Source organism: Ylistrum balloti, unplaced genomic scaffold (genome assembly GCF_031769215.1).
Source record: "Ylistrum balloti isolate Yb309-2 unplaced genomic scaffold, AGI_CSIRO_Ybal_v1 Utg370126, whole genome shotgun sequence".
NCBI classification, from domain to species: Eukaryota; Metazoa; Mollusca; class Bivalvia; order Pectinida; family Pectinidae; genus Ylistrum; species Ylistrum balloti.
Window position 1 is genome coordinate 177,259 of NW_026782140.1, and position 18,260 is coordinate 195,518.

Below are 18,260 nucleotides of genomic sequence, written 5' to 3' on the forward strand. Positions count from 1 at the left end.
TTACAAACTTTATGAACTTAACACGGATTAATACATTGTATCCATGTAAACTGATGATGATTTGATACTTGAGAAATACCAAAGCGGATTTTATTTTATCTGAATGGATTATTACACTTATCATTGTGACATCTGTATTGTAGCCCCAATTGGAGTTAAGCCCCCTTATGACGTAACGGTTCTGTCAGGATACGTGATAACTGCACGCTGGCAAAGACCTCTGATAACTGCTGGTCTCCTCACCAAGTACATCCTTCTCGCGTATGACAGAACAAATGCTTCTGTACCTCCAGTGCAAGAAGAGTTCAGCATTGACAGGATGTATGGTATGTAACAACATGTAAGACAAATCACTTAGTTAACAGCAAGTGCTCTATCAATTAAATGGTATTATTACTTTATAATGTTGTTCAGTGTATACCAGTCAAGCAAAGTATACCATCTGCCCTCTTAATTTAACTTACTGGGTGCTTGATGATTGTAAAATTAACAGGTGTAGCCTTGTCCTTTGTATCTGTTTAAATTAATGTTATTTACAAATATCACCTAAACGGGACTAGATGGTTAGATTTTCTTTTCATAACCAATGAAAAAAGCATTTAACATTTAGATATCTGTTAAAAGTTATGCACTTTCAGTTAATTATAATATTTAAAAGTTTGCATAACCATTTTATTAAAAACATCAAAAAATTATAATTATGTAGGAGCGACCCAAGACTATTTCATACCATTATCATTAGGAGAGTGATAACAATGTGTTTGTACATGCATTCAAAACAAATTGGTGAGTTAAAAGGAGGTACTGAAAGGATAGGTGATAGACTTGGTTATCTCTGATCAGCGAATGGCTGTAGACACAGAAGTGAATGATGACCAGTGTTAATCTGAAGCTGATAATCTTTAAGCATTTTCTCAAGAAGAGCTATAGATTTGTGAATGATTCTAAACATTACAATGCTTACCCAAAATCAAAGGAAAAATTAATGAAATTAAACGACTTAGTAACAACAGATATAAGAAAAGTACCATATTGACTTTGATAGGTGAGATAACAACAGCGATACCAAGCACCAACTACTCGGTCAGGGTGGCTGCCTGCACTGGCGGTGGATGTAGTGAGAGTGCTACTGGCGTCAATGTCACTACCAAGGAGGAAGGTATGCCCACCAAACAACAGAACAGGAAAGGGTTATATATTGATAAAGTTTTTGAATTAGTAAAAGCTGTATGGCGTTTTTATCCATGATCTGTGTATCGTATAAATACTGAAGTGTTGAGAAAGGTGTTATTCAAGGAGGTTATGCTAGTTGTTAATGAAGATTATTTTAAAAGGATTGAAGTATTACAATGTAACAGTCCTGTGGAGCAAGCTTGATAGATAAAGTAATGATGATGTATATGATATAAACAGCTCCAGAAGAAGTTCCAACTCCTACTGCTGTTGCTGCAACAACCTTCCTCACCATATACTGGGACATCCCTGGTAGGCCCAATGGTGTCATCACTGGCTACTTCCTCTACCAAGATGGCCGCCAGATCTACAGTGGTGGTCAGCGAATGTTCAATATCACTAATTTACAGGTGAGAACAAGTCAATATCACAAATTTACAGGTGAGAACAAGTCAATATCACTAATTTACAGGTGAGAACAAGTCAATATCACAAATTTACAGGTGAGAACAAGTCAAATATCACAAATTTACAGGTGAGAACAAGTCAATATCACAAATTTACAGGTGAGAACAAGTCAAATATCACAAATTTATAGGTGAGAACAAGTCAATATCACAAATTTACAGGTGAGAACAAGTCAATATCACAAATTTACAGGTGAGATAAAGTCAAATATCACAAATTTACAGGTGAGAACAAGTCAATATCACAAATTTACAGGTGAGAACAAGTCAATATCACAAATTTACAGGTGAGATCAAGTCAAATATCACAAATTTATAGGTGAGAACAAGTCAATATCACAAATTTACAGATGAGAACAAGTCAATATCACAAATTTACAGGTGAGATAAAGTCAAATATCACAAATTTACAGGTGAGAACAAGTCAATATCACAAATTTACAGGTGAGAACAAGTCAATATCACAAATTTACAGGTGAGATCAAGTCAAATATCACAAATTTACAGGTGAGAACAAGTCAATATCACAAATTTACAGGTGAGAACAAGTCAATAGCACAAATTTACAGGTGAGAACAAGTCAATATCACAAATTTACAGGTGAGATCAAGTCAATATCACAAATTTACAGGTGAGATCAAGTCAAATATCACAAATTTATAGGTGAGAACAAGTCAATATCACAAATTTACAGGTGAGATCAAGTCAATATCACAAATTACAGGTGAGAACAAGTCAATATCACAAATTTATAGGTGAGAACAAGTCAATATCACAAATTTACAGGTGAGAACAAGTCAATATCACAAATTTACAGGTAAGAACAAGTCAAATAGCACACACAAATTTACAGGTGAGAACAAGTCAATATCACAAATTTACAGGTGAGATCAAGTCAATAGCACAAATTTACAGGTGAGATCAAGTCAAATATCACAAATTTATAGGTGAGAACAAGTCAATATCACAAATTTACAGGTGAGATCAAGTCAATATCACAAATTACAGGTGAGAACAAGTCAATATCACAAATTTATAGGTGAGAACAAGTCAATATCACAAATTTACAGGTGAGATCAAGTCAATATCACAAATTTACAGGTAAGAACAAGTCAAATATCACAAATTTACAGGTGAGAACAAGTCAAATATCACAAATTTACAGGTGAGAACAAGCAGTTGTTAAGTTTGAATTGTCTTTCATTTTGATGTTTCCACTAACAATTTTAAAACAGACCAATAAACATGCATGATCTTTAATGCTGTGATATTGTAATATGACAGTGCAATGGTCTCCTTTACAGGTGTATACTTCCTATCGGTTCTATGTTCGAGCCTGTACACAGGTAGGCTGTACCGATGGACCTGCTGCTCTCTTAAGTACAGCTCAGCTACCGCCTCAGTTTGTAAAGGCCCCTGTCCTGGTGGCCTTAGGTAAGTTGTTTTTGTTTACTTATATCAAGCTTCCTCTCCTTCTTTCTCTGTTTATATCTACAGAAGACTTTTATATCAAATCATAAATGATATGAGTTCAGATTTGATACAAAGATTGTGTTATACAGGAACAACTCGTGTGGACGCACGTTGGGAAAAGCCTGAACAGATGAATGGGGTATTACAGCGTTATCTGTTGTACCTGTCCACAGAGGCCAGCTTTATCGGCGAGGTTGTCTACAATACCTCAGACTTCTTCACCAACTATATCATCCCAGATCTAACTGCTGGTACCACCTACTTTGTCACCCTCTCTGTGAGTAAATTCTTTATCAGCTTTTGTAATTGCCAAAACTGTTCTGCAAAGGAAAACTGTTGTCAGTAAATGCATTAACATTCCAGGCTAACTTTACCAACATGCTTTAGAACTATGGAAAGATGTACCATAAGAATAAAAAATATGTATAAGGCCCTTACACTGTTTACAATTGTTATTACATCTGCAACTGATGCCAATGAGGCCCTGATGATGTATACACTTTTAATCACAGGCTTGTACTATGGGGGGATGTACACTGAGTAAAGCGAGTGAAGTCCTGACCGAGGAGAGTGCCCCTGAGGGAGTACCTGATCCAGTCATAACCTCCCCCTCCCCACAGGAAATCCTAGTCACATGGGGTGTTCCCTCACTCCCTAACGGTAGGATACTTTGTATTGATATAAATGCTGAAGCATTGTTTTTTGAAAAACCACAATATTCCTAGATATTACTGAACCTTTTGTGAAGAGGGACAAACAACAGCTTATGTTCTATTCAATTTACTGCCAGATGGATTGGAGATTGGGTTTAAGGTTTTAAATAAAACATATATATATACATATATATGATATTTGCAATGTTAATGTTATGAATTTCTATATATACGATACACAAAGTATTTGTCGGTTTTTAATTATATGTATGATATATACAATACTATTAATTTGATGCCATGTTTATTTCTTTTTTTTCTGATTTTTTTTCATTGAAGAAAAGATCTGGATTAAATTGAAGCATACAGTGGCAAAATTTAGACATTAGTGATTGTTTTCTAGGTCACATAATTCGCTATGAGCTGTACCACAATGAGGTGCTGGTGTACCAAGGAATGACAATGACCTACCAGGTCACCAGTCTTCTGCCTTACAGTCTCCACACATTCAGGGTGAGGGCATGTACCATCCAAGGTTGTGGCTCCAGCCTCATGGTGGATGGCCGTACACTAGAGGCAGCCCCTCAGGGCTTCATTGTCATGACATTGGAGGTGAATGGTCCACGTACTGTGAAGGTCAACTGGAATCCTCCAAGTGAGGAGAATGGAATCGTCTATTACAGCATCTTCTTTGACGGATCATTCTATGCTGATCCAGGTAACTTTCCCTAACTTTTTAAGCTTGATTGTTAAATGGAGAATAAAGAAATATTCTGAATATGTAGATATACCATATTCGACCCAATAAGCACCCATGTCCCTGTAAGCGCCCCCTCCCCCCTTTCAGATACCTAAAAATTTTTATTTATTTTTTACGTTTTAGTCACGATCAAGAATTGTTTTAAGTCAATTTATAAGGAGACATACTCCAGAAAAACGTAAAAAACTTTTTATATCTAAGCCTAAATTATGCTATATATGGGTAACATTCAAACTGTACCGATAGTTTTTTTAATCTGCAAAATGATACTAACTGATACTAGAGATAATACACTATCTAGAAATTTGACACTTGAATGATTTGTAAATAATCTGTTACAATTGCAGAGAATTGGGACTACAATGTGATACAGGAGGCTAGAAGTCTGTTTCACGGCACCAATCACTCCCAATGGATTTCCATCACTGGCCTTATCCCCATGTCGTCTTATGATGTCCAGGTCAATGCCTCCAACACCGGGGGCTACATCCTCTCTAATATACGCCGAGCAGACTTACCCCAGGGCTGTAAGTATCATGTTGAACTACCCTAGGGCTGTTAGTATCATGTTGACCTACCCTAGGGCTGTAAGTACCATGTTGACCTACCCCAGGTCTGTAAGTACCATGTTGACCTACCCCAGGGCTGTAAGTATCATGTTGACCTACCTCAGGGCTGAAAGTACCATGTTGATCTACCCAAGGGTTGTTAGTATCATGTTGACCTACCCCAGGGCTGTGAATATCATGTTGACCTACCCTAGGGCTGTAAGTACCATGTTGACCTACCCCAGGGTTGTTAGTATCATGTTGACTTACCCCAGGGCTGTTAGTACCATGTTGAACTACCCCAGGGTTGTTAGTATCATGTTGACCTACCCCAGGGCTGTTAGTATCATGTTGACCTACCCCAGGGTTGTTTGTATCAAGTTGACCTACCCCAGGGCTGTTAGTACCATGTTGACCTACCCCAGGGCTGTTAGTATCATGTTGACCTACCCCAGGGCTGTAAGTACCATGTTGAACTACCCCAGGGTTGTTAGTATCATGTTGAACTACCCTAGGGCTGTAAGTATCATGTTGACCTACCCCAGGGCTGTTATTATCATGTTGACCTACCCCAGGGCTATAAGTATCATGTTGACCTACCCCAGGGCTGTGAGTATTATGTTGACCTACCTCAGGGCTGTAAGTACCATGTTGACCTACCCCAGGGCTGTAAGTATCATGTTGACCTACCCCAGGGCTGTTAGTATCATGTTGACCTACCCCAGGGCCGTAAGTACCATGTTGACCTACCCCAGGGCTGTTAGTGTCATGTTGACTTACCCCAGGGCTGTTAGTATCATTTTGACCTACCCCAGGGCTGTAAGTATCATGTTGACCTACCCCAGGGCTGTTAGTACCATATTGACCTACCCCAGGGCTGTTAGTATCATGTTGACCTACCCCAGGGCTGTAAGTACCATTTTGACCTACCCCAGGTTTGTTAGTATCATGTTGAACTACCCTAGGGCTGTAAGTATCATGTTGACCTACTCCAGGGCTGTTAGTATCATGTTGACCTACTCCAGGGCTGTAAGTATCACATTGACCTACCCCAGGGTTGTATGTATCATGTTGACCTACCCCAGGACTGTTTGTATCATGTTGACCTTCCCCAAGGCTGTATGTTCTTTAAAGAACTGTCCTAGGGCATTAAGTATTACATAGACCCCAAATCCCGGCTGTGTTAATATCATATAGACCTACCCCTGGGCTGTATGTATCATATAGACCTACCCCTGGGCTGTATGTATCATATAGACCTACCCCTGGGCTGTATGTATCATATAGACCTACCCCTGGGCTGTATGTATCATATAGACCCACCATATGGTTTTATATACTCAAAAGACTTACCCAAGGTTGTTTAGTATTACAGAGACCAACCCCAATCCCAGGGCTGGTAATATATAGACCTGTAGGGCTGTATATAGACTTAATACAAGGGGAGTTAGTATCACACTGATCGATCTGTGACTATCATTATTGCTTACAACTGACTCAGGGCTCCCAGCATTACAGATACTTGTCCCATGGCTTTCAATATTGTACAAATTTACCCATTGCACAGACCAGTATATTTATTTTGTATGGTCGTAGCTCTCTGTAATGTATGAGTGGTTCATGTTACAGCCCCTGATGGAGTAAAGCCACCTAGCCTGGTATCAGAGTCCTCCTCAACTATCACAGCAATATGGGAACCAGTTGGACGGGAAAATGCCCAGGAATCACCTCAATTTGTTGTACAGTTTCGGGATCTGAACAATGACACCATGGTGGAAGAGTAAGTGTTGTAATTATTAAACACTCTCTTGGGTACAAGCCTTCAACAATTGTGTACCCATTGGTCTCTGTTATGTTCCAACCCATTTGTTGTATAAGATTATATGTAGTCCGTAGTAGATAGATGACACATGGTGATTTCCTAAAGATTATTAAGAATATGGGCTTATAACATCCAAATTACACCATGTTTCAAGTATGATAGTATTTATCATTGTTTATTTTGTTTTGTAATTATCCTTCATCTCTTCAGATATGTTATTAATGTAATTATAAAATGGAAAACTGTGGTGTTTCAGTATATTTGGCCCGACTACCTCCTTTATCTACACTACAAGAGACCTTGTGCCTTATACTGTGTATGAGTTTCGTATGAAGGCATTCAACAGTTATGGCTACACCTTGTCAAACTGGATCTCTCATCGCACACGACAAGACAGTAAGTTATTTAGGATTTATCAAAAGAATTCGTAATCATTTAAGATCATTTGAGTTGAAATATGTGTTTAACATTTGGAAAAACGTTCTTCTTTGTATACCATAAAGCCAAATTTCTATTTGTATCATCAAAATTATTATACTAATGAGAAATATCATATTTTCAAATTAATATGAATTTCTTTAATCCATCTATCATTACTTGTGCAGTCAATTATCAGATGTACAATCTGTCATCTGATGTACAATCTACCATCAGATGTACAATCTACCATCAGATGTACAATCTGCCATCAGATGTACAATCTACCATCAGATGTACAATCTGTCATCAGATGTACAATCTACCATCAGATGTACAATCTACCATCAGATGTACAATCTACCATCAGATGTACAATCTGTCATCAGATGTACAATCTACCATCAGATGTACAATCTACCATCAGATGTACAATCTGTCATCAGATGTACAATCTACCATCAGATGTACAATCTACCATCAGATGTACAATCTGTCATCAGATGTACAATCTACCATTAGATGTACAATCTACCATCAGATGTACAATCTGTCATCAGATGTACAATCTACCATCAGATGTACAATCTACCATCAGATGTACAAACCTACCATTAGATGTACAAACCTACCATCAGATGTACAATCTGTCATCAGATGTACAATCTACCATCAGATGTACAATCTACCATCAGATGTACAAACCTACCATTAGATGTACAATCTACCATCAGATGTACAATCTACCATCAGATGTACAATCTGTCATCAGATGTACAATCTACCATCAGATGTACAATCTACCATCAGATGTACAATCTGTCATCAGATGTACAATCTACCATTAGATGTACAATCTACCATCAGATGTACAATCTGTCATCAGATGTACAATCTACCATCAGATGTACAATCTACCATCAGATGTACAAACCTACCATTAGATGTACAAACCTACCATTAGATGTACAAACCTATCATCAGATGCACAATCTACCATCAGATGTACAATCTACCATCAGATGTACAATCTGTCATCAGATGTACAATCTACCATCAGATGTACAATCTACCATCAGATGTACAAACCTACCATCAGATGTACAATCTACCATTAGATGTACAATCTACCATCAGATGTACAATCTACCATCAGATGTACAATCTACCATCAGATGTACAAACCTACCATTAGATGTACAAACCTACCATTAGATGTACAAACCTATCATCAGATGCACAATCTACCATCAGATGTACAATCTACCATCAGATGTACAATCTGTCATCAGATGTACAATCTACCATCAGATGTACAATCTACCATCAGATGTACAAACCTACCATTAGATGTACAAACCTACCATTAGATGTACAAACCTATCATCAGATGCACAATCTACCATCAGATGTACAATCTACCATCAGATGTACAATCTGTCATCAGATGTACAATCTACCATCAGATGTACAATCTACCATCAGATGTACAAACCTACCATCAGATGTACAATCTGTCATCAGATGTACAATCTGTCATCAGATGTACAATCTACCATCAGATGTACAAACCTACCATCAGATGTACAATCTACCATTAGATGTACAATCTACCATCAGATGTACAATCTACCATCAGATGTACAATCTACCATCAGATGTACAAACCTACCATTAGATGTACAAACCTATCATCAGATGCACAATCTACCATCAGATGTACAATCTACCATCAGATGTACAATCTACCATCAGATGTACAAACCTACCATCAGATGTACAAACCTACCATTAGATGTACAAACCTATCATCAGATGCACAATCTACCATCAGATGTACAAACCTACCATCAGATGTACAATCCACCATCAGATGTACAAACCTACCATCAGATGTACAATCTACCATCAGATGTACAAACCTACCATCAGATGTACAAGCCTATCATCAGATGTACAAACCTATCATCACATGTACAAACCTACCATTAGATGTACAAACCTACCATTAGATGTACAAACCTATCATCAGATGTACAAACCTATCATCAGATGTACAAACCTACCATCAGATGTACAATCTACCATCAGATGTACAAACCTACCATCAGATGTACAAACCTACCATTAGATGTACAAACCTATCATCAGATGTACAAACCTATCATCAGATGTACAAACCTACCATCAGATGTACAATCTACCATCAGATGTACAAACCTACCATCAGATGTACAAATCTACCATCAGATGTACAAACCTACCATCAGATGTACAAACCTATCATCAGATGTACAAACCTACCATCAGATGTACAAACCTACCATCAGATGTACAAACCTACCATCAGATGTACAAACCTACCATCAGATGTACAAACCTACCATTAGATGTACAAACCTATCATCAGATGCACAATCTACCATCAGATGTACAATCTACCATCAGATGTACAATCTACCATCAGATGTACAAACCTACCATTAGATGTACAAACCTACCATTAGATGTACAAACCTACCATCAGATGTACAAACCTACCATTAGATGTACAAACCTACCATCAGATGTACAAACCTATCATCAGATGCACAATCTACCATCAGATGTACAATCTACCATCAGATGTACAATCTACCATCAGATGTACAAACCTACCATTAGATGTACAAACCTACCATTAGATGTACAAACCTACCATCAGATGTACAAACCTACCATTAGATGTACAAACCTACCATCAGATGTACAAACCTATCATCACATGCACAATCTACCATCAGATGTACAAACCTATCATCAGATGTACAAGCCTATCATCAGATGTACAAACCTATCATCACATGTACAAACCTACCATTACATGTACAAACCTACCATTAGATGTACAAACCTATCATCAGATGTACAAACCTACCATCAGATGTACAAACCTACCATCAGATGTACAAACCTACCATCAGATGTACAAGCCTATCATCAGATGTACAAACCTACCATCAGATGTACAAACCTATCATCAGATGTACAAACCTACCATTTGATGTACAAACCTACCATTAGATGTACAAACCTATCATCAGATGTACAAACCTACCATTAGATGTACAAGCCTATCATCACATGTACAAACCTATCATCAGATGTACAAACCTACCATCAGATGTACAAACCTACCATCAGATGTACAAACCTACCATCAGATGTACAAACCTACCATTAGATGTACAAACCTATCATCAGATGCACAATCTACCATCAGATGTACAATCTACCATCAGATGTACAAACCTACCATCAGATGTACAAACCTATCATCACATGCACAATCTACCATCAGATGTACAAACCTACCATCAGATGTACAAGCCTATCATCAGATGTACAAACCTACCATCAGATGTACAAACCTATCATCAGATGTACAAACCTACCATTTGATGTACAAACCTACCATTAGATGTACAAACCTATCATCAGATGTACAAACCTACCATTAGATGTACAAGCCTATCATCACATGTACAAACCTATCATCAGATGTACAAACCTACCATTTGATGTACAAACCTACCATTAGGTGTACAAACCTACCATTAGATGTACAAACCTACCATTAGATGTACAAACCTACCATTAGATGTACAAACCTACCATTAGATGTACATTCTACCAAATGAAGTTTACTGAAATAAGGTTGAATATATGTTCATTGTGTCCTTGATATTTACAGAGCCAGGTGACTTTGATCCTCCACTTATTGCAGCTGTGGGTGCTCGATACATTGACATTAACTGGCAGCATCCACTGGAGGCTAATGGAGTCCTCAAAGAATACAAGATTTACCAAAACAACATGTTCAGAGTCTCGGTAAGTACACGTGTACCAAGTCTGTGTGTTCAGAGTCTCGGTAAGTACACGTGTACCAAGTCTGTGTGTTCAGAGTCTCGGTAAGTACACGTGTACCAAGTCTGTGTGTTCAGAGTCTCGGTAAGTACACGTGTACCAAGTCTGTGTGTTCAGAGTCTCGGTAAGTACACGTGTACCAAGTCTGTGTGTTCAGAGTCTCGGTAAGTACACGTGTACCAAGTCTGTGTGTTCAGAGTCTCGGTAAATACACGTGTACCAAGTCTGTGTGTTCAGAGTCTCGGTAAGTACACGTGTACCAAGTCTGTGTGTTCAGAGTCTCGGTAAGTACACGTGTACCAAGTCTGTGTGTTCAGAGTCTCGGTAAGTACACGTGTACCAAGTCTGTGTGTTCAGAGTCTCGGTAAGTACATGTGTACCAAGTCTGTGTGTTCAGAGTCTCGGTAAGTACACGTGTACCAAGTCTGTGTGTTCAGAGTCTCGGTAAGTACACGTGTACCAAGTCTGTGTGTTCAGAGTCTCGGTAAGTACACGTGTACCAAGTCTGTGTGTTCAGACTCTGGGTAAGTACACGTGTACCAAGTCTGTGTGTTTAAAGTCTCGGTAAGTACACACGTACCAAGTCTGTGTGTTCAGAGTCTCGGTAAGTACATGTGTACTAAGGATGTGTGTTCAGACTCTCCTTTGGAACATGAATGTACCAACACAGTATGTATTGGCTCTCTGTAAATTTATGATTTCATGTGTACAAGAAACAGTTGAAATTGTGTTGTGTCCTGATCTGAATCAAAGTCATATCTTAAGAACCTCTCAGCAGGTTTTGTTCATATTTACCACATGGTATTGTAATGTTATGTTCTACACCTGTTCACATTCTGGTTTGCATTGGCATGAAGATTCATGTCTTATGAACATTTTTATTTTTGGACTTTTATTTCTGGTGCAAAGTTCATAAGGCTTTTAATCATGAGAATATATAACAGATATGGTAGTCATAGCCAGATTGTATCTCTTTTGTCATTCACAGGTGTTGGGCAATGACTCTAGTTACCGTGCCATTGACCTTGACCCCTTCACTCTGTATAACTTTGCCCTGGAGGCATGTACTGAGGGTGGTTGTTCCCGTAGCAATGACTCAAGTACTGTACGGACCTTGGAGGATGGTGAGATGAGATACCACTATTTAAACAAGAATAATAATTTAGAAATTTGAAGACTTAACATTTTTTCCCATTTCATAGAAAGTAATTGAGGTAGGATCAAAGGATTTGTGATTTTATTGATATAATTTGTGATTACTGTAAATATTCGCATATAGTGCGCACTCGCGTATAGTGCGCAGGTACTTTTTGGAGATCAGATTAAAAAAAAAAAAAATCTACAGAAAAATTAATTGACTGGTCACTGCGACGAAACATTTGATGTGGTCTGATCCATTGATAATTAGGAAACCACAATGAGCGTGACCCTAACACCTGTAATTACCTTAAGTAAACAAATTTACCCCGGTGACCTAACAAGCAGGAAAGGCTTGGCTGATTGTATAATTAACGGTTAATGACAGTTAACACGTTGAGTATGAGGAGACTGATGACACCCGGCTTGGGCTGAACGCGTACTATTGGTCAGAAAACGATGTTGTTTTAACTGTCTGAACATTTTCAATCCTACCTTGTCCCCATAAAAGCAGGTGGTGTGTTCAGTATAGGCATGATCTTTCATGGTATCTGTACCCACCGCGGTATCCGAAGGTATTTAATGATAGATTGTTTACACCGACTTCGACATGGGGAAACTGCGAACGCCATTTGACTACGCCGAGAGACTGGAGTTTCGTGCCGCCGGTCGCCACTTCGACATTCCAGAGTGAAATATCAAGGCACGGAAGAAAGAAAAGACTGTTTAAAGTCCCAACCACTGACCAGAAGGGCTGACATAGGTGCGACAGCGAAACACCCAGAGATGGAGAGAGAGAGCTGTTCAACTTTGTATGCGATCGCCGATATCCCGGCATCGCTGCCAGTACAACAGAACTGCGCGTGCGGGCCATGCAGATCAAGATAGGTCATGGGGTCACCAACTTTGGGCATCAGTGGGATGGGCTGTCCGATTTATGAACAGAACGACAATCGCCTAAAAACTTCCGGATTCATTGAATTCCACAGATACATCATCAAAATGACGGGAAATGAAAAAAAATTAGATTCACCGTAATGCTAGCGTGAATGGCAGATGATTAAAACATTTTATTTTTTTGTTGTTTTTATCTCCAAACTATCATATAAGAACGACGACTTTTACATATAACTATGTGCAGGGAGGTAATCTAATATGGTGGATGCAGAACTCGGGAATGATAACCCCAGGAATGGCATGTACCTGCGTATAGTGTGCACCCCCTTTTTGACACGACAGTTTCAGCTTAAAAAAGTGTGCACTATACGCGAATATTTACGGTACATGCACTTGAAAATTTTACAACTTGTCTTAGTTATAGTTTTTACTTTAAATTAAAGTTTTACCGATCAAATTAAAAACTAGACTGATGGGTGTGTTCTGAATTTCTGACAGTGTATCTTGGACTACATTTCCATCCAGTTTCTTCCAGGCAATAACTTTTGTCCCTTATACCCAGAATCCATGTCAGTGAACAAAAAACATCTTTCTTCACTTTTTTCCCATCCCAGTTCCTGATGGATTGGAACCACCCACAGTGACGTCCTTGACTCCAACTTCTGTTGAGATTAAATGGACTGCCCCTCAGCTTCCCAATGGCCTTGTCAGTGCCTATGAGTTGGAGCGGCAGGCAAACGGGTCAGAGAACATTTACTCTATTCGGACAGTTCTGCCTACATCAGCCTTGATATATGTTGATGATGCTGCAGAACTGTCACCTTTTACCACATATTACTACCGTGTGAAGGCTGTTAATGGTGCAGGGTCTTCGGCTAGTGACTGGGCAGTCCTTACCACCATGTCCTCAAGTATGTTTGACCTTTGTCTTGTCATTACTTATACCTGTGTTATTGTGTAACATTCTTTTGAAACAGTTTGCTTAATTTTCATAGATATTCTACTTCTATATCTATCATATTTTTGAAATATCAGAAATAAAATAATTATATATTCATAAATGCCTTGAACTAAACATATACCATAAAAGGTGTTTAATTGTTGTTGTATCTGCATTCATTATTTTTATCATAACTTAACTGAAGGACCAACTGGGATGTTACCGCCAAATGTCCAGGTTCTTGGGCCCCGTGCTCTGCGTATCACATGGCAAACACCTCAGAAGCCAAATGGTCTTCTAGAGATGTATGTGGTTCGCCTTCCTGTACCTCGCCAAGAAATCAGAAATACAAGTGTGTTGACACTGAACGTGACTGATCTCCTGCCCTTCAGCACATTTTCAGTGACTGTCACTGCATGTACTGGTGAGATATAAAACTTCAAATTTCTCAGGCCATGAAAGTTTTTAATGAAAATTCATCATACTTTGAATTAGATTTATTGACTGTTTATATATGTAGTATCCTACATTGAATTTATCTTATAAACATTCAACACTAAAACAAATGTTACCTAGTGCAAATTGATTCAATTTGATCCTATGGTACATGGTGGAAACATTTTAACTCTTTAGTAAAAGGTTGAATGCATGTATAAAACTGTTTATAATCTTTACCTTCAAGATGTAGTTCATTAATCATGGTGTTTATGTTTCCTTCTCTCTCTTATACATCTGATTCATTAACACACTCCTAATACATTGGTCATTTTTACAGATGGGGGCTGCACAGAGAGTCCTGCCGTCAGTGTGAGAACTGACCCCACTATACCTGAGGGTCAGGACCCTCCCATTCCACACCCTGTGTCCCAGAATATGATAGCCATAGCTTGGCAAGGTCCAAGTTTAACCAATGGGCCCAATATCAGATTTGAACTGTCACGAATGAAGATTTTGCAACCACTTATAAGTATGTAATATTGAAATGCTTTCAAGTGATACTTTTACTTATATTAGTCTCCAACATACATATTGATTTTCTTTCAAATACTCGGTGATCATGAAGTCTATATAGAATGTCATAGAATATCACCAAAAACAATGCCCTATTGAATCAGCATATACAATGTTACATTTCCAGCTGATCCTGTTGGCTTAAATGTGTGGAGCAGTGTGTTCATAGGGACAGTGACTTACTTTGAGGATCGAGGTCTACCATTGTTTACAACCTTTAAATATAGAGTTACAGTCTACAATGATGTTGGTCAGCTGACCAGTGATGCTTCAAGGGAGGTAACTACATATGGGGGATTCCCAAGGAAGGCTGCAAATGTGACAGTGGTACCTCTGGATCATGTGACTCTGCGAGTGGACTGGGTAACCCCAAGTATGTAGTCCTTACAGACAGAAAACCTTAATCTCTCAAATCAGATCTCAACCAATATTGACATTTATTTCTAGTTTAAGATGTTGTTACCTGTTATACTAGATAAGATATTGGGTATTCCTTTCCCTGTTGTCTGTTATACTAGATAAGATATTGGGTATTCCTTTCCCTGTTACCTGTTATACTAGATAAGATATTGGGTATTCCTTTCCCTGTTACCTGTTATACTAGATAAGATATTGGGTATTCCTTTCCTTGTAGCTGTTATACTAGATAAGATATTGGGTATTCCTTTCCCTGTAGCTGTTATACTAGATAAGATATTGGGTATTCCTTTCCTTGTAGCTGTTATACTAGATAAGATATTGGGTATTCCTTTCCCTGTTGTCTGTTATACTAGATAAGATATTGGGTATTCCTTTCCCTGTTGTCTGTTATACTAGATAAGATATTGGGTATTCCTTACCCTGTTGTCTGTTATACTAGATAAGATATTGGGTATTCCTTTCCCTGTTGTCTGTTATACTAGATAAGATATTGGGTATTCCTTACCCTGTTGTCTGTTATACTAGATAAGATATTGGGTATTCCTTTCCTTGTAGCTGTTATACTAGATAAGATATTGGGTATTCCTTTCCCTGTTGTCTGTTATACTAGATAAGATATTGGGTATTCCTTTCCCTGTTGTCTGTTATACTAGATAAGATATTGGGTATTCCTTTCACTGTAGCTGTTATACTAGATAAGATATTGGGTATTCCTTTCCCTGTTACCTGTTATACTAGATAAGATATTTGGTATTCCTTTCCCTGTTACCTGTTATACTAGATAAGATATTGGGTATTCCTTTCCCTGTTGTCTGTTATACTAGATAAGATATTGGGTATTCCTTTCCCTGTTGTCTGTTATACTAGATAAGATATTGGGTATTCCTTTCCCTGTTACCTGTTATACTAGATAAGATATTGGGTATTCCTTTCCCTGTTGTCTGTTATACTAGATATGATATTGGGTATTCCTTTCCCTGTTGTCTGTTATACTAGATAAGATATTGGGTATTCCTTTCACTGTAGCTGTTATACTAGATAAGATATTGGGTATTCCTTTCCCTGTTACCTGTTATACTAGATAAGATATTGGGTATTCCTTTCCCTGTTGTCTGTTATACTAGATAAGATATTGGGTATTCCTTTCCCTGTTGTCTGTTATACTAGATAAGATATTGGGTATTCCTTTCCCTGTTGTCTGTTATACTAGATAAGATATTGGGTATTCCTTTCCCTGTTACCTGTTATACTAGATAAGATATTGGGTATTCCTTTCCCTGTTGTCTGTTATACTAGATAAGATATTGGGTATTCCTTTCCCTTTTGCAGATGGTATTACCTGGGTATCATATTTTTCTGTCTATAAACTCTTTTCATAAATATTGCTGTTCAATAATGGCCTGCATTTGGTCTGAGGTGTTATGTAGGGTATACAAGATAAAATGTCATACTAGTTGTAAATGTAGGAGTTTAATGCTATGTGTGCTAGAGATATTTTAACTCATGCTTGCCATAGAGATTAATACAATTTTTCACCCCTTACGAGGTGAGACAGGTGGTAAGAGAACAATGTCTCATGTCTGTTGAGTCTGTTTCTTCTTTAACCAGACATCACTATCACAAATTTTATGTTGTGAGAACAGAAGCTGAATTGGTTCTTATGATGAATAATAGAAAAACATATTTTGGTGCATTGAAATTTTGCATTTGAATGATATTCTCGTTAAATGTTAATGAACAGGTGTGGTAGATCTACAGGGATCTGTGATATTGTTCACCCTTGTGGCTGTCAGTAAGATGAGGACTATCAAGCAGGAATATACCCCTGACACTCAAGGAATACAGCTGCAGAATCTCACACCCAACACTGAGTATTCTGTTACCCTTACCATCACTATCCATGGTGATGCCCAGATCACCAGTTTACCTGTAGAAGCTCAGACTTTAGATGGTGGTAAGTAATGCTGACCTGTGTTTAGAACCTCAAATGGTGACACAGTTGATTTGGTTTCATATTGTTTAATGTCCTGTCAACAGTTAGGGTCATTTGAGGACAGCCTACCGATGTTTCCAAGGTGAGGCCATGTTTTGTGAGTTTTATGGAACCTGATATATGTTTGTTTAAGCCGACTTTTGATATTGTGGAAATGTACAACTACACTTGGAATGATCATGGGCAAACTAGGCAAACTATAGGTCATGAATTGCAATACTGACACAGGCATCAGATGGAGGTAACTGTTACTGCTAAGGGTCAAGGAATCACAATACTGACACAGGCATCAGATGGAGGTAACTGTTACTGCTAAGGGTCAAGGAATCACAATACTGACACAGGCATCAGATGGAGGTAACTGTTACTGCTAAGGGTCAAGGAATCACAATACTGACACAGGCTTCAGATGGAGGTAACTGTTACTGCTAAGGGTCAAGGAATCACAATACTGACACAGGCTTCAGATGGAGGTAACTGTTACTGCTAAGGGTCAAGGAATCACAATACTGACACAGGCTTCAGATGGAGGTAACTATTAGTACTATGGGTCAAGGAATCACAATACTGACACAGGCTTCATATGGAGGTAACTATTAGTACTATAGGTCAAGTTATCACAATACTGACACAGGCTTCATAT

General features: G+C 38.3%; 1 protein-coding gene across 1 annotated transcript in view; it reads left to right on the top strand.

Annotated features, from left to right (window-relative positions):
• LOC132550473 (usherin-like) overlaps positions 1 to 18,260 on the top strand; it is a 64,312-nt gene that overhangs the window by 27,032 nt on the left and 19,020 nt on the right. The window contains exons 26-42 of the mRNA XM_060214541.1: positions 144 to 292; positions 1,021 to 1,159; positions 1,414 to 1,583; positions 2,945 to 3,074; positions 3,203 to 3,390; positions 3,626 to 3,773; positions 4,170 to 4,484; positions 4,874 to 5,053; positions 6,704 to 6,854; positions 7,153 to 7,292; positions 11,047 to 11,183; positions 12,208 to 12,343; positions 13,868 to 14,164; positions 14,399 to 14,617; positions 14,969 to 15,160; positions 15,332 to 15,577; positions 17,366 to 17,578. Of these exons, the coding sequence (XP_060070524.1) occupies positions 144 to 292; positions 1,021 to 1,159; positions 1,414 to 1,583; positions 2,945 to 3,074; positions 3,203 to 3,390; positions 3,626 to 3,773; positions 4,170 to 4,484; positions 4,874 to 5,053; positions 6,704 to 6,854; positions 7,153 to 7,292; positions 11,047 to 11,183; positions 12,208 to 12,343; positions 13,868 to 14,164; positions 14,399 to 14,617; positions 14,969 to 15,160; positions 15,332 to 15,577; positions 17,366 to 17,578 (3,150 nt within the window). The remainder of the gene's footprint in view (positions 1 to 143; positions 293 to 1,020; positions 1,160 to 1,413; positions 1,584 to 2,944; positions 3,075 to 3,202; positions 3,391 to 3,625; positions 3,774 to 4,169; positions 4,485 to 4,873; positions 5,054 to 6,703; positions 6,855 to 7,152; positions 7,293 to 11,046; positions 11,184 to 12,207; positions 12,344 to 13,867; positions 14,165 to 14,398; positions 14,618 to 14,968; positions 15,161 to 15,331; positions 15,578 to 17,365; positions 17,579 to 18,260) is intronic.